Below are 26364 nucleotides of genomic sequence, written 5' to 3' on the forward strand. Positions count from 1 at the left end.
CTTGTGTGCTCCAATTATTGTTTGATGTCCCGAGTTATGCAGGATCGAGAGCCCACCTCCGTGAAGGAGGCTTTACAGTCCGCCCCATGGAAGAAAGCTATGGAAGCTGAGTTGGAGGCTATTGAGAGGAATGGCACTTGGTCACTTGTGCCACGCCCCCCGAAGAAGAAGGTGATTGGAGTCAAGTGGGTCTTCAAGACCAAATATCTCAGTGATGGTACTTTGGATAAACACAAGGCTCGCCTTGTTGCTAAGGGTTTTGCCCAGCGCCCAGGGATTGACTGTCATGACACCTTTGCCCCTACAGCTCGTATGGCAACCATTAGAGCTGTTCTTGCTTTGGTTGGCCATAGGAGATGGCCTGTTTATCAGCTGGATGTGAAGTCGGCCTTCCTGAATGGTGATTTGAAGGAGGAGATCTACGTTGAGCAGCCTCCTGGCTTTGGTTCTTCGGATGGGAAAGTCTACAGGTTGAAGAAGGCCCTGTATGGTCTCAAGCAGGCCCCGCGAGCTTGGAACGAGAAGATTGATTCGTTCCTCCAGACTCAGTTGGAATATCGGCGGTCCAAGGCCGATCCGCAGCTGTATGTTCACACTTCCGAGGATGGTTGTGTGCTGTTTGTATTATATGTTGATGATTTGATTGTCACAGGTGATGATGCACAGCAGGTCCAGGAGACAAAGTCAGCTTTACATCGGACGTTCGAGATGACGGATTTGGGGCTACTCCATTTCTTTTTAGGACATGAGATTTTTCAGTCTCAGAGGGGAATCTTTCTCTCCCAACAGAGATATGTACAGGAGCTCTTGGTGTCTTTTGAGATGGAAGATTGTCGGGCCCTCTCTACTCCTATGGATCCGAACTGGAAGGCCACTTCCCACTCAGCTTCTCCTTTGGCGGATGCTTCCCGCTATCGACAGTTGATAGGGTCTTTGATTTGGCTTCTCAACACCAGGGTTGATCTATGTTTTGTTGTTGGGCTCTTGGCAGGGTTCATGAGTGAACCTAAGACGGTGCATTGGCAGGCTGCTCAGAGGATACTTCGGTATCTGAGGGGGACGTCTGATTTGGGGATTCATTACCCCGCAGGGACAGATGGGTCAGATCTTGTACTTGCAGGTTGGAGCGACTCGGATTGGGCCGGTGACGTGGACCACAGGCGGTCTACAACAGGTTACTGTTTTACTTTGGGTGCAGGTGTTATTTCTTGGAGTAGCAAGAAGCAGCCCACGGTAGCCCTTTCGTCTACTGAGGCGGAGTATCGGGCTGCGTCTTCCACCACATGCGAGGTTGTGTGGCTTCAGAGACTGTTGGAGGAGCTTGGGTGCCCCCAGACTCGTCCTACATTGCTGCGATGTGACAATGAGAGTTGCATTGCCTTGGCAAGGAACCCTGTTTTTCATGCCCGGACGAAGCACATTGAGATCCAGTACCACTTCATCCGAGAAAAGCTTTTGGATGAGACCATCACTGTGGAGTATTGCAAGACGGAGGATAATCTTGCGGATTTGTTTATGAAGGCGCTTCCTCAGGCTCTACTTCGGCAACATTCCAGATCCCTCAGGCTTCTGCCCTGTCCAGGCTCTGAGAGGGGGTGTCAGAGATCATAGCCTGTCCAGCTGCAGCAGTTGGACCAGCAGCACTGCTGCACAGTCGGACTGTGCAGTCGGACTGCCACGTGGCAGTCCGACTGCCTGCAGCCACTTTTACCAGGCTGCGCCCCAGTTTTGAGCCCCATTCCAGGCAGTTTTTCGCCTATTTATTGCTGACGTTTTTCAGCAGTCTCCCGATCATTCTCTGTCGCAGATTACAGACCGGTGCCGTGCAGATCTCTGTCTCTGTTCGCAGATTTCAGACAGCAGACAGTGCAGACTGCAGCAGACTTCGAGGTGGACAGCAGGTCGTATCGTCGAGGTGGAGACACGCAGTCCAGCGCACTGCGCCTGTGTATATCTTTGTATTCAGCATTCTTTATACAGCAGATCTTTAGTGTACACTGTCTCTTTCTCTCCCCTCTCTCTCTGCGTTCTCTCTCTCTCAGTCCTACGCTTCCGCACCGCTGCACTCTGACATTATGCTAGTTGGGCTTTGGAGATCAGTTGGTGTCAGTTTTTACCTTGGGACGGTTATTTGGCCAATAAGTGTTGGTGGTGACACTAGGGACTAGCATTAATTAATACTAGTCTAAGGGTCAATAGAGGTTGGGAACCACTCAAGGTTGCAAATGGCCTAGCTAATTTAAGTATGGGTGGGTATATTTAATTTTGGGCAGGTTAGAAGGGTTGAAATTAATTTTCAGGATTATTTAATTATGAAAATTAATTAAATGGTTGAATAATGTTGAAAAATGGGTTTAGAAGATTGCCACTTGGCAAAATTGCCCATGCAAATTGAGAAAACTTTTTCAAGGGTTGGGTCTCAAGCCATTTAGCTAGCTTACAGCTTGGGAGAGGGAGAGAGAGTTGCTGGTCCATTTTTTGATCGGAGAACAACAATTTGTTGTAGAAAACAACCATTTGGGAGTCTCAATAGGTACGAGATAGCATGAAGTCACCTTCTAGGGGCTGGCAACAGCATTGTTGATCAGATGACAGCATTTTGGAGGTGCTTCGTAGTAGGTGATTGCATTAAATGCAGGTTGGAGTAGACAGCATGCAGAATTTAGGGTTTTCTTGGGAAGAAAATCAGATTTCTCTCTGATCTTGGCTTTCTTTCACTTTCTCCATGCCATTCTCAAGAAATCTCAGCATCTCTCAGCCATTTTGAGCAGATCTCAGCCAAATTTGATGGACTACAGAGAGATCTCAGTTATAAACCCTAAATTTTTGCAAAAATTAGGATGTCACAGCCACCTCGATACCCATGCCAATTGGTGAAGGCATTGTATACTGAATTCAACACTTGAAATTTGTGTAATTGTTAGGGAATTCAGATGCGAGTCCATTCATTGTAATTTGGGGCAGCATTTGGTCAGTTGGTGGTTCCATTCGTGCAAGTCTTGGGTGAAAAATCAAGGGGCAATTGGTCCGAATTGATTGTTAATTGTTGCTATAGGAAAGAGGCTTTTTTGGAACAACAAAGAAGATTGTGAATCTCAACTTGTACTCTTTCCATTAGCAATCAAGTTAAAGAAATACTGAAAGGGTGCCAGTTTTGGGGCCAATAGGGTGTCCTATGTCCGAGATTATTAAGATAATTTGTGCATTTCAAGTTATATTCATTTGCTGATTGCTTAATTAGAGAATTATTGCCCTTTCGAAGAAGGAAGGCTGGTTTTACATAAAGTCTAGTATACACGAGAAAGAAAGAAAGATATATTAACGTCTACATAAGGCCAATGTGGCCTATGAGACAAAATCCAGAGTACATCCATGTATAATGTCATCTCATCAGTAAGGTAAAGATAACATTACAAATAAGTGGGTGGCCTATGAAACAATATTGAAAATAACTATACGGTGGGACTATACTAGGGAACCAGATCTGATAGAGCCATGTACAAAAAGTGCGGTGGAGACTATGGGCTGTAGTTGATCTCAAGATCTGACATGATCTCAGCTATGATGCGGTCCCTAGCTGCTTCATTGATATGTCTGGTGGTGAGTCTTCGGTGTCTCGTGATAATGGCTCTGATCCAATTGTGGTGTGGCCTTCTCGGACGCGGTCCTGATAGACGGGGTCGTCGTGCTCGACGAAGGAAAATGGCTCTATCCAATGTGACTCCACGGCGTGGCCTGTAAGGTGTGTGGCGGGGTGGCTCTGTCTCTACTAGGCTGGTAGAGAGAGAGAGAGAGAGAGAGAGAGAGAGAGAGAGAGAGAGAGAGAGAGAGAGAGAGAGAGAGAGAGAGAGAGAGAGAGTATTATCCACACCACCCCAGTTGTGCTTGCTTCAAAATTCCCTCCTCTTGTCAATGTAGGCCTTTGATTTTTGTAGCTTTTTGGCTCAAATGGAGATTGATTATAGGTCCATTAAGGGATGAAACATCATGCATAATATTTTGAATGTTCAAATGGAGATTGATTATGCCAAAGTCTCCACCAATAGGTAATTATGATCCAGTTAGAACCAATAGGTAATTATGATCCAGTTAGATATTGAAAAAGGCTTTTGATTTTGTCATTTGGTCCTTTATGTGGCAGTTGATGTCTACCATGGGCTTCGGTCCTCACATGAGTTCTCTTATTGATACTATTAGCCATGATGCATCGCACATGTTGTGCCTAATGGGGGAGCCTCAAAAGAGGTTGCTTTATCTCTTTCTCTTCGTCAAGGATGCCTTCTCAATCCTTTATGTTTGCATTGGTCACTCATCCCATGCTTTCTTTGGCAGATGATTCCTTTATGTTTTTGAAGGTTGATAAACTAATGTCAATCGGGGAATGACACTTTGAAGTCTGTTTGGTTTGGCCTTAGGCCTTAATATTAATGCTTAAAACTCAATATTGATCTCTTGTACGGAGACAGATTTGCAAGAATTGGGCTGGTAGGGAGCTGTTGTTTCCAAAGGAGATATTATGCAGCACTTGGGATATCCCCATTGGTATGGAAGTTCCTCCTCAAGCACTGCTTTATTGGATGTCCTTGAGAATTCATTATAGGTTTATGTATTGAAAATCTTAGGGCTGGCCTCTTCATGTGCGACTCAAAGTGGCACAATTTGTCATGATTAGTATGGTCTCCTATTTTCTACCCCTGCTTCCTTGGACCAAGAAGTCTCTCTTGGAGTTGGTGCAGCCTATTTGTTTTATGCGATGGAAAAAGAAAAGTAATCATTTGGGTTAGGCGTGGATTGTGAAGAAAATTGCTAGGGTTTGCATTGAGGAAATGCGGAGTGTATGACCACTACAGAAACACAAAGAGATAGACACAGACACAAAAAGTAAAACTCAAACCCTAAACGCAAAAACTCAAAACTCAAACACAAATAGAAGAAGGGAGAGAAGAATACAACTCTAAAGTGAATGAATACTACAAATGAATGTAAGAGTGTACAGATACTCAAGGGTAGAGTAGTGTGTTGGAGAGTGATGTCCATTGGAGATGGATCCCAAGTCTGTGACTACTAGTCGGAGTGAGGAATCTGCAAAACGATGATGAAGAGGGTTGGTAGTTGTCACCTGGTGTGGAGCTGTCACTTGATAGAGGAAGTTGTCGCTTGATAGAGATGACACTAAGCGCAAGTAGTTGAGGGTGATGAAGATGCTGGCGATGGCTAAAAGATGCCAAACACAGCTTGGAGAAGGGCTCCAAGTAGTGGGTGACAGCCTGGAGGAAGGCGGCAGGTCATTGCAAGGGCTGATGGAGAGGTGGCAGTAGTCTCGAAGGCTGGACAACCACGCAAAGGTAGACTAATGGCTGAAATCTGCACTCAAGGGTGTGAAACTTGTACAGATGGGAATGAGGTTGAATGGGGGCAGTCTGTCTATTTATAGATGTTGAAGGGTGTTCCAAAGAATCAGGGTTTTTGGGGGACCATTGAAACTTTCTTGGACCGCTCACCTTTTTTTTAGGGTTTTTCATTCATTAAGTGTGTTTTGGGGCTGTTTAAGAATGCTAATCAACTGAAAAGTGTGTTTTAGCTCAACATCTCCTCTCAGGCCCAAAACAGAGCCGAAAGTTTAGGCCAGCCACTTTGTCCTAAGGCATCCCACCCCAAAGTAGCCAAGGCATCGGGCAAAGGATGCACGTCGGTTGCCCAGTGGCCTACGAAGACTATAGAGGCAATGGGTATCTTACCAAGGAAGCCCAAGTGATCATCCTAGAGAGGACAGGGCATCGGACAAAGGGTGCACGTTGGCTGCCCAGTGGCCTACCAAGCTCCACAAAGGCGGATGGAACCATGTTGAACTTGTTTTTTTAAAAAATTAAAAAAAAGTGAGTTAAATGTTATGGGATGCGGCCGATGGAGTAGTAGTGATCCAGAAGATGGGAGTAGGGAGGGTACACCCAACATACCACAAAACAGTATAAGCTTACCCATCCACTCAAGGGTGTCGATGATGAGGAAAAACAGGTGATGAGGTATCCATGTGATGGAGTGTGGTGGTGTGGTGACGACAGCCGCTGGTGGAAACAGCTTAGGATCCGCTCAAGTGGTGCTCTACACAATGAGATACAAAGTATGCTACATGCTAAAGAATGCTCATGTAGTAGGTGCCACTTGGATAGTGTCCCTGGTGGGGAAATTGTTCGCTTGCCTAAGCGCCCTAGTACAAAGATAATGAAATCATGCAATGCAAAGGGGAAGGTACAATAGGGGGGGAGAAGCCGATGTCAAAGACAAAGTGCTAAAGCCTGTAGAATAGCAAGAAGGGTAGGAACCCCCTCTCAACTTGGATGTAGATGCCGAAGAAGGAAGAGGAGCCTGATGTTGGTCTTCGTGTGGTGTCGAGAACCATAAGGAATGGAAGAAGATGATGAAGATCAAGTGGATGAAGCACCCTGTTGGAAGAGCAAGGTAGTAGTTATCGCCATGATAGCATCTAGAGAGATGCTGTACGATCCGCCTCAGGAGGGGAAACCTCCATGCTGGAAGAAGAGCAAGCACTCCTAGGATGATGAAACCATGAAAGGAACGATACACATCCCCACGTCTCTAGCCCAAGTAGGATCAAAGCAATCTACAAGTTAGCCCTACATTGAAAGACAACCTTACAAAAGAGATGAGAATTTGCAAATACAGAGGTCAGTGGTGAGATGCTCCAAAGCAAAACATAACACAGAGAAAATATAACTGAAAAGACAATGCAATGAATGTGTATGTGTGTGAGTAAATGCAGCGGAAGACTTAAGAATGGAAAAGCTAAGGACAATGAATCCTATGGGCCCAACTCTTAAGAGTGCGAAAAATGGATGCTAGACTGACCTAGGGTATCCTATAGGACCTAGAGAGATGCTAGTCTAAGGTGTCCACTATCGCGTACGTCCAGTATCAAGGCTCTGCCACAAGGCAACGCTTGACGAGGTGGAGAGGAAGGTGAGATGAATGCATGAAGTGCAATGTGATCAGAACCTGCAGACTAATCAGCCAGTCCCTTAGGGGTAGTGAAAGAGATTGTTTGTTGAGGTTGTGCTCGGGCCACCTGTCCAGCAGTAACAACGGGTGTTGAAGGAGCAATGAAGCAGGAGCGGAAGGCATAGCTCCACGGGACTGGGCAGTCACAGTGGTTTGTCGAGGCTTTTTAGGTGGAAGACCTTGGGCCTTGGAGCGACACTTCTCGTCCACACGGCCTGCTCTCTGGCAATGTGTGCAAAACCGGTTTTTCTTAGGGAGTTGCTGCTAGATAGGTCTAGATTCTTTGGTTCCATTTGAGGAAGAGGAGTCACCCTTTGATTGGCTTGCCTTTGCATCTTGCAAGTTCTTGCCATTGTTGGTATTCCCTCCCGAAGAAGCGGCAACCAACCCCCTTTGCTTTGAATAAGGTTGTGAGGAGGATTTCTTGTGGACTTGATCATGCAGCTTGGTGTAATGCGAGGACTCGCACTCAAACTTGTAGAAGGTTGGCAATTGAGGCTGTGAGATGATGTTCTGAATGAAATTGAAGTATTTTTCGGGCAACTTATTCAAGAAGAATGTAACCTGATCGTTGTTAGACTTTGGAGAGTCAATAGTGGTGAACTCGGCAAGTAACCGCCTATATTCAGCCAACTTGACTTTTAGATCATCCCCTTCCTTAATAGAGAACTCTTGAAGCTCAAAGTCGAGATTTATGCGTCGAGTACGATCTCAAGCCGCATAGCGGTCGAGAAGGCGACTTCAACGCTTTGAGACGAGTGGGAAGTGCTGTAATTAAGAGTGAAACTCAAGAAGCAATCCTTGCATCCGCTCAACATTGGTTGTGGCATTGTGGGCTCTCCGTTGACAGATGTAGTGAGGGTGAGCTAGTCGCGGGTCCGGCATAGGCTCTAGACCAATGACGAGGTCCCAAAGACCTTGTGACTCAAGCACTTGTTTGCATGAAATTCAACCAAGTGGTGAAATTTGACCCGTTAAAATGAGTCTTATCCGTGAAGTCACTTTGGCCATTGCAACAGAAGTGGTAGTGCTTGGAGATAGGTAGTGTGAAAAAGGGTAATGGGGGTAAGATAGGGGAGGGGAGTGCACTTGGGAATGGGCCCTAGAGTGCCCACCAAGCATATGGGTAGTGTGCAAGGTGGATCCATAGGTAGGGATGGATTGGCTAGGCATGGGCATGGTAGCCGTATGAGTAGCCCATGGTGGAGGTGGGATGGAAACACGTGGAGCAGAAGATGGAAATCCCTGCGTAGGTGTAACCCAAGGTAAGTGGGATGATGCACCATAAGCGGAGGATGGAATCCAACTGCGTTTGAGTGGTCATGTGAGAGGTGAATCTGGGGGTAGTGAGGGGGATGCCCATCATAGCCGTCCTAGGTGCCATGGGTGTGCTCATTTGCGGAAAGGTGAGAGGCACTGTGTTAAAGGGTGGCATTCCCCCTAACGAAGTACCATGGTGCAAAGAGATAGAGAATGAGGTAGAGAAGAAGGTCCTAGGAGCGGAGATGGAAAATCCAACCTCTAGTGTGTGTGAAGCAGAGGTGGAGTGTAATCCGAGATTTTGAAAAGATGATGAGAGGTGATCAAGGTGGAGGTAGAAGAGGGTGGGATGGAAGGGAATTGAGAAGTGTGTGGTACATGCTCAAATGAAACGGAAGTTGTAGATGTACTTGAATTCTGTTTGCTTCATGAGCCCCTAGTATTAAAGTTTACATACGCAAAGCCATCCAGATCTTGCACCTCAAAAGAAGAAACAGGTGAGGGTTTTGATTCATTCAACTCAAAAGGGTTGTACGAACCTGACAATGGACCTGGCTGAAATGACGAGGATGGATCGCCACACGCTTCAAATGCTGTATGTCCTCCATGATGCCAGCCTTACCAACTGGTTTGAATGTGGTAGTAAAACTGGTAGAAGGGGTGTAAACATCATCGTACTTGTTGCGATATTACTCCTTAAAGTCCTCCTTTGTTATGTTAGTGAAATTTGGAATATGAGTGGAAAAAGAAGGTGAAGTTGAAAGTGGAGTGTCGTCCTCACACAAAGACTAGCTCTCCACAACAATATCTGTAGGATACTCTTTACAAGAGCATCGGCTTTGATACCTTGTGAAGAAAACTGCTAGGGTTTGCACTAAGGAAACACTGTGTATGACACATCAAAAACACAAAGACATAGACACAGACATAGAAAGCAAGACTCAAACCCTAAACACAAAAACTAAAAAAATCAAAACTCAAACCCTAAATGCAAAAACTTGAAACTCAAACATAGAAACCACAAATAGAAGAAGGGAGAGAAGAACACAACTATGAAGCGAATGAATACTGCAAATGAATGCAAGTGTACGGATACTCAAGGGCAGAGTAGTGTGTTGGAGAGTGACGTCCACTGGAGATGGATCCCAAGTCTGTGACCACCAGTCGGAGTGAGGAATCAACAAAATGATGATGCAGAGGGATGGTAGCTGTCGCCTAGTGTGGAGGAGCTTTCGCGTGATGGAGGAAGCTGTCATGACACCAACGCAAGCAGTTGAGGGTGATGAAGATGCTGGCGATGTCTGGAAGATGCCAAAGGCAGCATGGAGGAGGGCACCAAACAGTGGGCAACAGCTTGGAGGAAGGTGCCAGGCACTACAGGGGCTGATGGAGAGGTGGCAGAAATCTGGAAGGTTGGACAGCCACACAGGGGTAGACTGATGGCTGAAATCTGCAATCAAGGGTGTGAAACTTGCACAGACGGAAATGAGGCTGAATGGGGCAGCCTATCTATTTATAGATGTTGAAGGGTGTCCCAAAGAATTAGGGTTTTTGGGGGACCATTGAAACTCTCTCAGACCGCTCCCCTTTTTTTAGGGTTTTTCATTAATTAAGTGTGTTTTGGGGTTTTTAAGAATGCTAATCAGCTGGGAAGTGTGTTTTAGCTCAACATGGATATGTAGGCAGCATATTACTATCCTGAAACGGTTGGGCGGAGCTACTTTATTGGATGTTAATCTTTATATGACAGCATGGCGCTTTTGCAAGCCCTTTGTGTGTAGACTCATCCTTGGATTGATGTTGCAAAATTATTTATCGAGGAGATTGGTATCTCCCATGGCCGCATGATTATCTGGGCATCTTGGTGGCATGTGCTGAATTCCATGAGGCCTCTTAAATCGTCACAATCGTTTCTTTTGACTCATTTGATTGTCTCTTTGCAAGAGATACTTTGCTTTATAGTTTGACATCCTCTTGATCTCCAAAAGGAGGCTAATTTGTTACAGGCAAAAGTGTTGGCCACATCCATGTTGCTTCATTGGCAAGATAAAGATTTGCACATCAAGATAAATTTGATTGGATGGCTCAATTAGGGCTGTAGTCGATACATGATGCTGCCATTCTTGGGCAGTCTCGTCTTTATTTTTTCTAGCGCATACGCTAACACTTTCGGATGCCTAGAGGCCATAGCCAGATGTGGTTGACCCTATAGGACCAGTTTCAACGGTATAATCAATTGCTTGCTATTCAACTTGCTTCACTGTGGTAAGATTGGATGTTTGTGAAACTGGATGATTTTTAGAAAAGGTCGGCTAATCAGATCTATCACAAGATGCTAGAGAACAAGTGATGGGTTACTATCACCAGGTGGTGATACTTTTTGCAGTTGCTTTCCTTATTTACGTATATAAATATTTTATTTTTATTTTCTTTAGTTGCTATTGCTTTTTACCCCCAAAGTTCTCCGGGAATAAGCCGGGATCTTTGCATGGCCAGAAGAGGTAGCCATTGAGACAAATTGGACTAATGGTTTATTTGAGCCTTAGGACTGGTTCCATATTGAATGGGCACTGAAGAATAGAATGCTAGTGGTTTGGGATTGTGTGCTTAGCCACTGGAGATGGTGCAGGACAATGAGTCTGGGCAAGGCAGAAGATGCACATGTAAGAATGCTCACGGAATAAAAGTCACCATAATTGAGCCACATTACACTTTTTGATGTGGTTGCAATGATAAAAGTTGCTTAGAAAAACTGAGGAATGCAGGGATTACCATTCCTAAAATTTAGGGAGTTACTATTTTTGGACCCTAGAATCTATTTGTGTCATTATCTTCGTTTTTGCACGAGTAATTCTTCGGTGTGTGCCAAGGTCAAAATTTGCACCGATCATGGAGAATTTTAGACCGGAAGGTTTAAACGGGAAAATTGTTACATGTATGCCATGTGGCACAAATTCCCGAGAGAGAGAGAGAGAGAGAGAGAGAGAGAGAGAGAGAGAGAGAGCATTAAAAAAAAAACGTAATAGGCATGAGGGGCAGATCTAAGAGTGAAGTTTTGAGGAGATGAGGGTAAATTGCTGCAAGTACATTAGCAATGGAGAGTATTTCTTCGTCTCTGACTCATGTACGGAGGTAAAGCTTGATCCCTTTGGTTAACTCTCTCTCTATTCTCAGAGGAAATGGCTTGCATGATGGGCTGATTCCATCAAAGGTACAGTTCTGTGTTTTCTTTGCACTTCTGCTGAGGCAAGAGTCTCATTATCTAAGTTTAGGAGCAGTTATTGGCTTCTCCAATGCAGGAACTAAAGAAATTGAGGACCATGCCACACAGGAACAGGGTTTTTTAAAAAGCTTGATTTAGTGTTGTTTGTGGGATTGTTTTAATGCTGGAATGATGCCAGGGTAAAAGGGATGTCGTTCTAGATATGTTGGACAATAAGAACAGTAAATACAGAGTTCTACAGACTGCAATTCTGCACATGAATCATTGAGTTATGGTCACGGAAAATGCTTTCCTAAAAGGGATGTTGTTTTGGATATGCTGGACAGTAAGAACAATAAATATAGAGTTCTGCAGACTGCAATTCTGCACATGAATGATTGAGTTATGGCATAGGAAATGCTTTCCTAAAAGGGATGTTGTTTTGGTTATGCTGTACTGTCCTTATGCAACTGGGATTTACTCAGAAAAGATGAAAACCAACTGTTCACAGGTTATGTATTTTGGAACATTTCATTTTTGTAACTTTCCATCTTTTAATTGATAAAAAAATACCAAGAGGGGCGCCGGTCTTTGGGGCCAATCTAGTGTTGAGCGAGGGAGTGAGGTCTTTGTTTGTGTATCTGTGTAAAAAGATCAGGTGTTAATTGAAGGAACTACCGCTTTATATGAGTCCTAGACCGGTTTCAGTTACTAAGAAAGCAAATAAAGTCTAGCATGCTCGGAATACTAGATAGAGGTGGCGGGATAGATTTCTTCAATTGTGGAGGTCCAAGATTCCTTATCAGGGGAAAGTTTTTGTGTGGAGGATACTTATGGGTGGTCTTTCCATTGGTGATGTCCTACCTGCCCACAAGATCTCGTGGGGACATTGCAGCTTTTGCACTGCTTATGATGAGACACCAATTCACCTCTTCATCTCTTGTTCTCTGGCAAGATAGATTTGGAGCTTTGTTTCCCATGTATGGACCTTAGCGACTTGTCAACAACAACAGATGCCCATTCGTTCTTGGGTCTTGGGAAAGATGCCTTCATGGTTTTCTTTGCACTCAGATTATGCTTGCCTTTTTCAATTTCTTAGATGGACAGCTCTTTGGCACATCTGGCATACCCGTAATGCCTTTTATTTTCGACTGTTGTGGCTTGTGTCCATGGATTACTCTTGTGGCAGATTTCTTCCATGATTTTAGTAGATGTGGTGTTGGAGCTTAGCTGGAGGAGTGAGCAGGTGTGTGTGTGTGTGTGTGAGAGAGAGAGAGAGAGAGAGAGAGAGAGAGAGAGAGAGAGAGAGAGAGAGAGAGAGAGAGAGCGTACGATTCGATTTTGGATGTACCAAATTTTGAGAGTGCGCTGCGGAAGAGGGAATACGAACACGGAGAGAGAGAGAGAGAGAGAGAGAGAGAGAGAGAGAGAGAGAGAGAGAGAGAGAGAGAGAGAGAGAGAGAGAGAGAGAGAGAGAGAGAGAGCGTACGATTCGATTTTGGATGTACCAACTGTGAGAGTGCGCTGCGGAAGAGGGAATACGAACACGGAGGGAGAGAGAGAGAGAGAGAAAGCAGAAAATAAGGAAGAGAAATCTGCACTGACTGAAATGAATGCTGAATACACTGAAATGGACTGATTAGTCCCTGCACGCAGCCCAAAGCGTCAGTGAGGGCACCAGATCAGGCTGATGATGATGGTAGCACCACCACGGGGGAGGAGTGTCGGAATTTGCAAGAAGACAAGTGATCAAGTGGGGAGGGGGGCTGCCTATAAATAGGCAAAAGGACAAACCCTAACCCTAACCCTAAAATGGGCGCAAACCCTAAAAATGCCCTAAAATGGGCGCCCCACAACAGTGACCAAAAAGTGGTCGGGCAGCCAGTGGCTACCCACTAAAAGAGGCCAAAAAGAAATACACATCCTAAGACAGCTAGTCGAGAGTGACTAGCCTCCCCCATCATAACACATGACAGACATGTCAGAGCTCCTAATGTCCTCGTCTAACTCAGACTGAGGCTCACAGGCAGGAGATGACAAGGCATGACAAACATGACTGCTAACACCCCCTCTCAGATCCTGGATGTGGCTGAAGGCCGAAGAGGAAATAGATCCTGGGGTGGCAAGAGAAATGCCAATGTCAATGAAGTCCATCGATGTAGATTGCCACTGAAGGAGCTCCTCACGATCCTAGGAATTCCCCTCTAAAACACTAGGGGCCAGGGAATCCACAGCCGCATCACCGAGATCGTCCCTCGCTAAAAGGGATGGGGGGTATGAGGGAACCAGCGGAGGAGAAGGTGGGGGGTGGGAAGGAACCTGTGGAATAGAAGGTGCACAAGCGGGAACGGGTGTAGCAATAGAGTGCCGCGGAGGACCTTGCATCAAAGAAGGGGAATGGAACCTGTAAAGCCCGCTCTCCTGCCAACTTGTAGATAAGATAGCTCCTGTAAAAGAATCCTCAATAACAACGGCATGCTTGGTGAAGATCACTCGTGTGCCAAGCCTCGTAAGGCCATAAACTGAGAGGAGGGGAAGGCCCAAATCCGGAACATGTAGGGCCTGTGAAAAGGAGCTCAAAGGTTGGTCGGTAAACAAAGGCAATGTGCCAACACCACTAATAGGCACCGATAAAATGTCACCAATAGTGACTGAACCCTCTGATGGATGGAGATCCTGTAACAAATCACCTCAGGGAGTCATATGACTCGAAGCACCACTATCCACTAACCAAGGCTGCGCAGAAGACACTGCAGCGCACGGAAGAAGGATCCTCCTCCAAAGCATGGATATGAAGGAACACCGACTCATGGGTAACAGCGGGTGTAGAGGTAGAAGAAGGCTCCGATGTAGATCCACCCTTCACTCCCGGACGAAGGTGAGGGTACTTCTTCCAGCATTTCTCCTCGGGATGTGTCCCTTTCCCACAGTGTGGGCACTTCGGTCTCTCTGAATCTGTGTCAGAGCCTGAAGAACTGTCCTTCTTCTTAGCCTTTGACTTCTTCTTCTTCTTTTGTCCTCCCGAACCTGCAACAAAGGCTCTAGGAGTCGGATCCACTAGCACTGACCTCTCTGAGTCGCTCGTCATGCTCCAAGACAAGCGGGGATAGCTCCTCCCATAGAAGCTTCTCACAGGTCCTCGATGTAAGAAGGCTGGTGTAGAAGACATTAAACCGAGGCGATGGCAACTGAGTCAAGAGAATCATAGCCATGTCTTCAGAAGATATCGTTCGACCGAGGGATGTAAGCTCATCCCTCATATCCTGTAATCTGTTGATGTGGTCCTTCAGGGAAGGACTATCATCAATAGCGAGCATCCGCAACTTCTTTTCGAGAGATATCCGGTGGGCAAACGTCTTTTGTTGATAGAGAGATGCAAGCTTTCTCCACACGTCTGCTGCAGTCTTCAACCTGTGAACATGAACAAAGACAGAATCTTGCAAACTCAGAAAGAGGAAAGATCTGGCTCTAGAATTGAGCCGATCCCATAAGGCTACACGATCCATAGATGTCCCATCTGCGGGATCCACCTTAGGCCGGGGAATAGGAACAGAAACAAGCTCCCAAAGATCGAAGGAGTCCAAGATACACTCCACCTTGCAAGACCATAGAGAAAAGTTGGAGCCATTCAACCGGTCCTCTTTGGGCAGCTGAGGAAGTACGGGTACCTGTACAGGGGGTACCAAAGGTTGCATCTTCGGCCCACTGGAAGGGGCTTGCCGAGATACATGAATTAGAAGGGGGACGGGAAAGAGGAATAGACTTTGGACGACGGCCCTCGTGATAGAAATCACGCCTCCATTCAGATGAGTGTCGAGACAAAAGCTCGTCATCTGAGTCATCAAAGCCCGTAAACTGATGAGAAGACATCTTCGATATCTGCAAACACCAAAACACAACAAGGGAAGGTTGCCGATGTCGAAACACAAACACCAGAAGCTCCTGAGCTGGCCGCCTTGCACAGAACGCAAGGATGATGCCAAACGCAAGTGCTAACAATGCAATCACCACAGAAAAACAACCTCCTGCCTCAAAACGCAGCTTGGGAATAGGTCGCCAGCAGGAAAAGAGCTGCCTGAAGATGGAACAACAGCCAGAACAGCAAGGCGCAGGCTGGAGGAGGGCCGCCCAGGCCGAAAACGCAAATTTGGGGATGATGCCAACAGCAAACGCAAGTAGATGGACACCAAAATAGGCCTCCTTGATCAAGGAGATGGTGCTGAAGGTGACGCCTCAGCTGTTGGAGACGTCTTGACCAGCAAACACAAGGTTGTGGGTGTTCTCCCGCGTAAAACTCAGCTCCGTGTACTCTCTTTCGGCTCTGATACCGTGTGAGAGTGCGCTGCGGAAGAGGGAATACGAACACGGAGGGAGGGAGAGAGAGAGAAAGCAGAAATTAAGGAAGAGAAATCTGCACTGACTGAAATGAATGCTGAATACACTGAAATGGACTGATCAGTTCCTGCACGCAGCCCGAAGCGTCAGTGAGGGCATCAGATCAGGCTGATGATGATGGCAGCACCACCACGGGGGAGGAGTGTCGGAATCTGCAAGAAGACAAGTGATCAAGTGGGGAGGGGGGCTGCCTATAAATAGGCAAAAGGACAAACCCTAACCCTAACCCTAAAATGGGCGCAAACCCTAAAAATGCCCTAAAATGGGCGCCCCACAACAGTGACCAAAAAGTGGCCGGGCAGCCAGTGGCTGCCCACTAAAAGAGGCCAAAAAGAAATACACATCCTAAGACAGCCAGTCGAGAGTGACTAGCCTCCCCCATCATAACACATGATAGACATGTCAGAGCTCCTAATGTCCTCGTCTGACTCAGACTGAGGCTCACAGGCAGGAGATGACAAGGCATGACAAACATGACTGCTAACACCAACAATGTGTTGGTACACAAAGAATAAAATGTATTTATACTTAGGGCATGTAAGGGTGCATTCACATGCATAGCTAAGTAGTACACATGTACTATATACGGAGGTGAATAAAGGGCCTTTATTCCAACAACCTTCCACTTAAAGGTCCAAAGTGAACCTCTAACCAACTCCCACTAGTCGTATGCAATGCTCATGCTAAGCCTTGCTTAGACTTTTAGTGAGAACATCTGCAAGGTTGTCCTGTGTTTTGATCTTGGTCAATGTGATTAGACCATCTTCTAGAATCTATCTGACAAAGTGATATCGCATATCTATATGCTTTGTGCGTGAATGATACATGGCATTCTTAGCCAGACACATAGCACTCTGGCTATCACATCCCAACATTGCAGTACCGATAGACATGCTAATATCCTTTGCAAGTCTGCTCAACCATATAGCTTCCTTAGAAGCTTCAGTGGTGCATAAGGGCCTCCCTTCATAGCATTTGCTTCCACATCATCTTTTGGGCTGTTGGCTTTACTAAGCTTAAGGTATGGAGGTAAGGGCACCCCAAAAGGCTTAGCTTCAACCATGCTGAATCTCTCTAGTACCTTTTCAATTTACTTTTCTTGAGATAAAAACAACAATTTCTGCATTCTATCCTTGCGAATCCTCATGCCGAAAATATGCTATGCATTCCCCAAATCTTTCATGGAGAAGGTTGATTTTGGTTGATCTTTGAGAGCATCCAAGCTAGTCTTTCTTTTCCTAGCTAGCAACATATCATCCACATACGAAACAAGTATGATGGGGCTGCCATCTATATCCTTTTTCATATACAAACAATAATCTGCATGGCTGCATGTAAACCTATGAGAGAGCATAAAAGTGTCATAATTTTTGTACCACTAATGCGGTGCTTGCTTTATAGCCCATACAAGTTGTGTTTTAGTTTATACACCATTTGCTCTTTTCTAGAAACTACAAAGCCCTCAGGTTGTCTCATGTAGATTTTCTCATCAATGTCACCATGCCGAAAAGTTGTTTTCACATACATTTGGTATAGCTCTAAGTCCAATACAACAGTGAGAGCAAAAAACACATGTAGAATGGTCATCTTTACAACATGTGAGAAGACCTCTTGGAAGTCAATCCCTTCCTTCTGTGCATACCCTTTGGCATCTAGTCTTGCCTTGTACTTGAGTTTTCCATCAACTGTCTTTACTTTGTAAATCCATTTGTTTGGAAGAGGCTTTCTGTAACGAGCCTTCCTTCTGTGGCTGGGTGGTAAATCCATGATTACAACTTAATTACAACAACAAACAATTAATGCAAATCTGAAAATACAAATTTACCTACTGATCTTGGACAATGCACACCCGATTGGCCCCAAAATTGGCACCCCTTTCGGTATTTCTTTAGCTTTATTGAAGAAAAAGTTGATTTACAATGGGATTCTCCCAATCCCCTTCGTAATCCAAACTCCCCTTGCTATCCAAAGTGACGAGTAAGTCTTCAATCTATTTTGTCCCTTGATTCGGGCACTTGATTGGCCTTCACCCATTTCATAGACAATGGAAATGCCCCAAATTCAATGGTTGGCTAGTCCTCCACTTGAATTTAGCTGAAATTCACCTTCAGTCTTGAAAAATCCAAGTCTTGGAGCTTTCAATTTTTGGCATGCTTCCAAAGGTTGCTGCTAAACCCTAATTTATACTGTAAATTAGGATTTATAGTAGAGAAATTTGCAATTTCTCAGCCTCCAAGGGTTCAAATGTCGAGATCTTCGGAGCAAGGCTATGAAATGGCTGGGAGATGAGAGAGAAAGCTGTAGAGAGAGAAAATTCAGAGTTTTGTCCTAAGAATGACTGAAAATCAATCAAATGCAGCTGCTGCTCTGCCACAACAGCTTGTAGATGCAAAGAACTGAAGAAAATCAGTCATTTACTGCTGCTGCCGTGTCTCAACAGCCTATAGATGCTGTCACCTGTTGCTTATTGGTCTTCTCTTGCCCGTGGTTGCCTCAGAAGGTCCTCCAATGGTTGCAAATTAGACCAGCAGTATCTCCTCCCTCTCTCTTGCAAGCTAAACACCCTAAAAATGCCTCTCTTCAGCCTCTAAAGGTGTTTTTTAGTCTTACATGGGCATTTTTGACAAGTGGCAACCTTCCCAAATGGTTTTCCCAGCATTATCCATAATTAAATATTAATTTTCAGTCTTTAAAGATTGAAAATTAATGTAGTAATTATTTTTGTGCCGAGAAAAATAATGACTGGCCAATAATTAAATTGGTTAGGCAACTTCCATTCTCGAGTGTCTCTGTACCATCTTTGATGATCAGATTGGCGTTAGGTACCAGTAAATGCCACTTCTCTAGTGTCACCAACCGACACTTATGGCCAAATGAATGACCTAGGCCAACAACTGGCACCAGATACCACCAAGTACTTGTGCGGCATAACTTATAGCAACTTTTACTTGTGACATCCCGTGATTTCCTTGGGTCTGGAGCTTGTAAATTTACTCTTACTCTAATCCCAGTTGCACCTCACATGTGCAACATTTACTTAATCATGTGATTAAAAATTAGTCCACATGTTAAGTGAGGTTTCAAAAATACATGTCCTCATGATAGCCCTCCCCTTGAAATCCTTGCAACAATCCTCCTTGATTGCACTGCCAAATGCATCAAAAGCAAAGTACTATACTGGAATTTCCATAAGGCATCATAGTCAACACAACATTGCGTATTGTTGTTCAACCATTCCATATGCCTAATATATGCTGAAAATTACCAACCAACATAACATAACATATAACTCTCAAAGAATCCCAAAAACATTGCCAGATTATCACGTGACATGTCCATTTCTCATGAGCTCAACTCATCTGGGAAAGCCAAACCATAGCATAGCATAACCAAGTATAAACCATGGTTGAAACATCAATGGCATCATAAAATATGCTGTTGTCCATGGAACTAGATGTAAACCATTGAAAATTGAGCATAATCTGATCATAAATTGATCACTTGCTGATCTGAGAATTGATCACAAATTGCTGCAAATGTGACCCCAAACCGATCACAAACTCATTGCAAAACCTGACCAAAAATCAATGCAAAAACTGATCCAAAAAGTGACCATAAACGGTTCTCAAGCTGATCAAAAACTGAGCTGAATACCACTGAATATTAATGATCATATGCTGAAAACCAACATTCGATAATCAGCCCTTGATGATCATTAATTGATGCTACACCAAGCATAACCAATGCCATACCAAGCATAATTGATGACACACCGAGCATAATGGATGCAAATGTATAGTTTTAGAGTTGTAGTGAAAACCATACCGATCTGCATATCAAACATAGTGACTAGTACACTGAATAGTGATCCCCTGACAAACATACTGTTCAGCTACGGTACCCCGAGTATGCTGAATGCATTCGAGATTCACTACTTCTAGAGCTGTCCATTACTGAGGAGCAAAGGTGCTAGCTCCCTCACAAGCATCAGGTCTGCTCTGCTGAACCTGATCGAGCCCGAACTAAAGTTGGCTCTAACTAGAATGCCAAGTCATCCTCCTCCATCCATTTGGCGTCCATTGGTGAATAATTTTGAATCTTCACCAAGTACCCTCTGGAACCCTTACCTATGATCTTCCTCTCTTTGTGTACCAAAATCTACTCTGGTACTAGTATTTCATCGAGCTCTTCAACCTCCGGCTGAATTTCAGCAGATACATCCTTTGGCACATCTCCATAAATAGGTCTACGCAAGCTCATATGAAAGGCATTGTGTGTCCGCCAGTGTGGAGGCAATTTCAGCCTATAGCATGCATCATTGGTCCTCTCCAACACTTGAAATGGCCCTTAGTATCTCATAGATAGCTTTGGATACAATTGCTCTTTGCTCTTCGGCTTTTTCAGCCGTGCCTTTTCAAATCGCAGCAATACATAATTGCCCTCTGCAAAGTGCAAAGCACTCCTATGATGATCAACTACTCTCTTTTGCTTATCTTGTGATCTTTGAAGCATATACTTAACCTTTTGATAAGTTGCATCCATGCTTTCCACATAGCGATCAAACTCAAAGATCTTATCTTTTGTGTGCAAAATAGGGGGTGCTTTGTTACCACCCTCTACCATCTCAAATGGAGCTTTGCCCGTGGAACTATGCACTGTGTTGTTGTAAGCAAGCTCAACCAAGGGCAAATACTACTCCACTGTGTCTTGTGGTTTGAAACATAGCAACTCTTAAGATCTAACACTTTGGAATTTGCTTCCTCAAACTGACCATTTGTCTGTGGATGGAAGGATGATGAGAATTTCAGCGTGGTACCCATATTCTCAAACAAGCCCTTCCAAAATAAATTGGTCATTCGAGGGTTTTGATCACTAATGATTGACTCTGGTATACCATGATACTTAAAAATGTGCTGCAAAAACAATCGTGCCATATGATCAACCTTAATTTTCTTCCTCACCGGAATGAAATGGGCTTGTTTGCTAAACCTGCAAATGATAGTCCATATCCCATCATTCCCTGTAGGTGTCTTAGGAAGCTCAAAAATAAAATCCATTGCAATGCTCTGTCAAGGCCTATCTGGAATAGGCAAGGGCTGCAACAAACTTGACATCTTTTGCCTATCATGCTTTACCTTATGGCATACGATACATGCCTCTACATCATACCTCACAGCTGGCCAATAAAAGAAATGCTTCACTGCCTTGACCGTGGCATCAGTACCTTAATGTCTTGCATACGGAGGAGCATGACTTTCAGTGATAACTCTAGGCCTTAACTGCTTTGTGACACATAGTTGTCCATGCATTTTAAAAAATCCATCCTTTTCTTTTTCAACAGATAAACCCAAATCTTCTTGGAACAATCATCAATAAAAGAGACAAAATATGGAGCACCGCCCAATGATTTCACGGGCATACTACATACATCAGAATGCACAAAGTCCAAGACATTGGACTTACGAGAGACCCCAAAGTAAAAGGAAATTTTCATTTGCTTTCCAAATTGACACTCATTACAAAAGTCAAGTTTAGAGCCTTTTCCATCAACCCTCTTCAAAGAGGTAAGGATATGAAGTTCTTTTTGACTCATATGGCCTAGTCTCTTATGCCACAACTCCAAATGACAACCAATTTCAGCAACTGCAAGAAACTTGCCATTCAAAGCTTTATAGTGCAAACAATACAAAGTGCCCTTCATGGCTCTTTTTGCAATCAGCATGGAACCCTTTTTCACTTTCCACAAACCACCACGAAACAGTGTAGTGTAACCATGCAAGTCAAGCTGATCAACAGATAGTAAACTCTTTTTGATGCCAGACACATCTTTGACATCTTTCAATACAAGCTCTCGCCCATTGTCTAAAGACAAGTGTACAGTACCAATCCCATCAATGTTGCAAGCATGGTTATTTCCAATGTATACTTTTCCATAACTATATGCATTGAACATAGCGAAATACTCCAAGCAAGGAGTTACATGGAAAGAGGCACCAGAGTCTACAATCCAAGTCTGAGTGACACCATCATCAACTGACAAAAGTGCATTAATCACATCAGCCTTGGTAATCTGCATATCTTGCATGTGACATACAAGGACATCATAATCAATTGCACATAATACTTCAGCCTCTGTTTCCGAAAGCTCCTCTTTGACTACACTGGAGGTCACATTGGCATTTTCCTTGCCTTTGGCTGTCTCAGACGCATGATCTTGTTGTCTTTCTTCTTTTTGTCTCCTACATTCTTCTTTCTCTCTTGTTTCTTCTTGTAATACTTGCAATCAAACTTCTTGTGGCCCTTCCGACCACACTGATAGCAAGTAATGTCACTCTTTTCCTTTCCTTTGCTCTTACTTCTGTTTCTCTATCTAGCATTTGCATTTTTCTTTTCAGCCCTACCTCTTACATTATAAGCTGAGTTGCTGCCTTCTCCGCTAGACATACATCTAATTTCTTCATTCAAGATTGAACCCCTCACACAATCATATGAGAGATTGGGGTTATTGTTGAGAGAAACTACCAAGGTCTAGTAAGAATCGGGCAGTGCCATGATAAAAAAGATTGCCCTCAACTTATCATCAAAATCTAAATTTGCATCCTTGAGTTGATTAAAATGCCAAAAAATGCTCTCAAGTGCTCAGTTGCAGGCTTTGACTCATCTAGTTGCATATTCACCAAATTGCGCATTAAGTGCACTTGATTAATAGGTGTGGTGATCTCATAGGTAGTTTTCAACTTCTCGCATATTGCATAACGTGTATCTAAACCTTTAATGTCTATCAAAATGTCATAAGTGACACCCATCTTTATGTAAGCCATAGCCTTTTTGTTAACTGTGGCCCAATCTGCATCAGACATTTGTGCAGGTTTATCTTCCTGCAAAGCATCCTCACAATCCTTTAAGAAATATATGCCCTGCATACGGTCTTTCCAAAGGTCAAAGCCATGACCATCAAACCGTTTGATTTTCATCAAACTCTTAATGCTTGAACTAGAAGAAGTTGCAGCCATTTTTATCACGAAAACAAGAGTAAATGCAGTGAACTATAGAAGCACAAGCTGAACCAGCAAATACACTGCTGATCTTCCTCAAATAGTAATAAATCTTTGCTGTTTATACATAAACCAGCCACCACACGGGCAAATACTGCAGAAATTTACCAAATTCTGCACAAAACCCCAAAATTCCAGGTCCAATAGTGCATAAATGTCAGCCAATCTGACCCAACTGAGCAAAATTTCATCAAAATATGAAAAGCCCTAAATTTTCAGGGTCTAATGTCAGGAAATTTTACTCGAAAGCGTGAAATTCAGACAAATTTGGCAAAATCCCCAATTTGATTGAGGTCAACATGCACAATGTCTGCAATTTCTGACACGAATGTCATTGGCAGGCACAAATGGGATCAAATTTGGGAAAGGCCCCAAATTTCTGGTCTCAAATTTGCAGAGATTTGACGACTGTGCTTCCAAAGCTTGAACCCCCGTTAAGACAAGGGGAAATTTAAAAATTAAAGAAATTTCTGATTTAAAAAAAAACGGGGGGGGGGGGGGGGTTGTTGACCGGTCATGTGCATCACGTGATGCCGCCTGCCCGTCTGCTCCACGCTAGTTGCAGGTCATGCCTGCTGCTGTCGCCTGTTGCCATCGCTGTGCTGCCTGCTGAACATCTGACCCCCTGCAGCCGTTGCCTCGCAACCCAATCGCTTGCATGCCACACGCTCAGTACCTTTTGACTGGTTGCTTGCTGGGTGCCCCGACTCTTGCTCACAACTGGTCCACGCTGCTGCCTGATCAGCTGGACCTGACTGACCTTCTGCCTCGAGCTGTTCTCTGCTTGACCTGTTTGCGAGCTGATTGTTGCCTGTCAGTCTTGCAACTGGCAGCTAATGCCTGTGGTCTCGGGAAGCACACACAACCTGTGCTTTGATACCAGTTGTTGGAGCTCAGCTGGAGGAGTGAGCAGTAGCTTGAGGAGTGAGCAAGTGTGTGAGAGTGATTGAGAGAGAGTGTACGATTCGATTTTGGGTGTACCAACAATGTGTTGGTACACAAAGAATAAAATGTATTTATACTTAGGGCACGTAAGGGTGCATTCACATGTACAGCTAAGTAATACACGTGTACTATACACGGAAGTGAATAAAGGGCCTTTATCCCAACATGTGGTCCTCCCTGATGTGACTGGTCCTTGGTTGGATATTGTTCAATCTACTCCAATTCTGCAGCTAGCATGATATCTATGTGTTGTTTTGTATTAGCCTTTTGGCTTTGACTTGTGCTTGAAAGGATTTCTCATGGCTGGCCAGAGGGCCTGATGTGAGCCTTGTATCCTTTCTGTTTGGATGGCCTAAAGGCCAGATGTAAATATTTCAACATTAATATACACATTCACAGAAAAAAAAACGAGTGCAGCAGCAGCTGCTGGGGTGTTCACATAGGGGGGAGTGCGTGTGTGGAGTGAGAGGCAATGCTAGGCATATTATATTGCATGATGGAAGCAAAAGATAACTTACTTATCTGAAATTACAACTTTAGGCCTAAGGTCATATCTGATGCATGATGGAAGCAAAAGATAACTTACTTATCTGAAATTACAATTATAGGCCTAAGGTCATATCTGATTCTTTGATCTTCATTTAATGCATAAGGTGTAGAGGATGTTTACATTTACACCAGAATCTAACACTCTTGACATGTATTCACATACAGTTTTGATGTAGCATTTTAAATATCTACAAAAATTTCAGTCACTCCATTCAGAGATTCAGGAGAGAGTCATTATGCTCATTCTTTTGTGTTAGACAGATTTTGTTCTCATAAATATGAGTATATGCTGCTCAACTTTTCAGGGGACAGATCACCTTACTACAGCTGTTGCGAGAATAGATGCGCATCATCCAAATGTGTTGTTACTTGAGAAGACTGTTCCCCGTCAAGTACAAGAAAAGCTTCTACAAAAGGATATTTCCATAGTCTTGAATGTCAAGAGACCTCTTTTGGAACGAATATCTAGATGTACTGGTGCAAGTATTATCTCCGACATAGATCATTTGATGCTGAAGTCTACCAGACTTGGTTACTGCGAGTGTTTCCATGTGGATAAATACTTTGAGGAGCATGAAAAGACAGGTCAAGATGGAAAGAAGATAACAAAGACTCTCATGTTTTTTGAAGGGTGTCCAAGACCATTGGGATGTACGGTAGTGCTCTGAATCCTCCTATTCCTCATATTGCTATCAAGAAAATTTTCTTTTTTAGATGGGCTATATTGCCTTGTTGGTTAAGCTAATGAACTGAATGAATAGAACAGACAAATAGTCAGCTAATTAGAGTGCTGAGTTGTTACATTAACTTCAATCTCTTGTCTGCAAGTGGCAAGCCAAATTGAATAGTATGACACTTTGGAAAAGCTTTGACAGACTGTTTATCAGCTTTTGTGCTTTTCTTGATCAACCTAGGCTTTTGTTTATTTTAAGTGCACAGCTTGATGCGACTGCTAGGGGACACCCATTTGTCATATTAATGTATGATCATCAACAAAAAAAAACCTAGCTAGGTTATTGAAAACTATTTCTGTGAACAAAATTAGGCAAAATGATTGACGTTTTCTGTTAATAATTTGGTTTTCTTGGTAGTGACGATGTTTCCATTAGGTGCCTACATGAACATAGCAGCTAGTTGCTCTTGTTCTTAAAGCTATTGAGGGTTCTTTTTATACTCTTAGGGAAAGTAAATGCTTCACGTACTCTATTCAAGGCTCTTAAAGGTTCTTGGGTCCTCGTGTGCATTAGAGTTGAGGTGTCAAGGCTTTTATGCACTCGACGTTGGAACATGAATGGAGCTATTATTCTTTCAAGAGTCCAGCTTTGAGATTGTAGTAGACACACCTTGGTCCTCCTCCTTGTAGTCTAAATTCAAAGTTGGAGGTTGCCTCATGATCCTTATGCTGCCTCCTTTGCTCCAAGCCATCAATTTGCACTCTCGAACCTCTCACTAAGCTTGAATAGCCATCGCATGGATAGAAGGGAAAAGTGGAGGAGAGGGAGATGGGTTTGATGGAGTGCTTTAACCTTGCATCTGTTTCTCTCTTAAACAATCACTCATGCAGGAGGCTTTTCAAATAGCATTGCCTAGCCACAACCATTACATCATCTGATAAGTGGGAGCAATATGTAGCTAGTCTCTAAACAGTAGTAGGTTAGCCTCCTTTGTTTGATTCAGTGGAGACTTGCCTAGAGATGTCCACTTTCTTTACAAAGAGTAGGGTTTGAGATGCTATTGATAGACTTAGTAAAGGCAAGGCACAAGATCCCAATGGATCAATAGTTGAACACTTGATCCATGTTGAGGACTTGGTGATGAGACTACTAGCTTATACGTTTATGTTTAATAGTGCCATGTGCAAAGGCTTTCTAGAGAGTTGGAACACTAACATTGTTGTGGCTATCCTCAAGTAGGTGATTCTACCCTATCCAATAATTATTA

General features: G+C 43.9%; 1 protein-coding gene across 2 annotated transcripts in view; it reads left to right on the plus strand.

Moving 5' to 3' along the window:
• Positions 1–26364, plus strand: part of LOC148030884 (1-phosphatidylinositol-3-phosphate 5-kinase FAB1B-like) — a 64881-nt gene that overhangs the window by 17735 nt on the left and 20782 nt on the right. For both annotated transcript variants that reach the window (XM_087684421.1, XM_087684422.1), the window contains exon 5: positions 24729–25079. In XM_087684421.1, coding sequence (XP_087540547.1) covers positions 24729–25079 — 351 coding nt within the window. The remainder of the gene's footprint in view (positions 1–24728; positions 25080–26364) is intronic.

Source organism: Lygodium microphyllum, chromosome 9, assembly GCF_053477565.2.
Source record: "Lygodium microphyllum isolate KBCC chromosome 9, Lygodium_microphyllum_v1.1.10, whole genome shotgun sequence".
NCBI classification, from domain to species: Eukaryota; Viridiplantae; Streptophyta; class Polypodiopsida; order Schizaeales; family Lygodiaceae; genus Lygodium; species Lygodium microphyllum.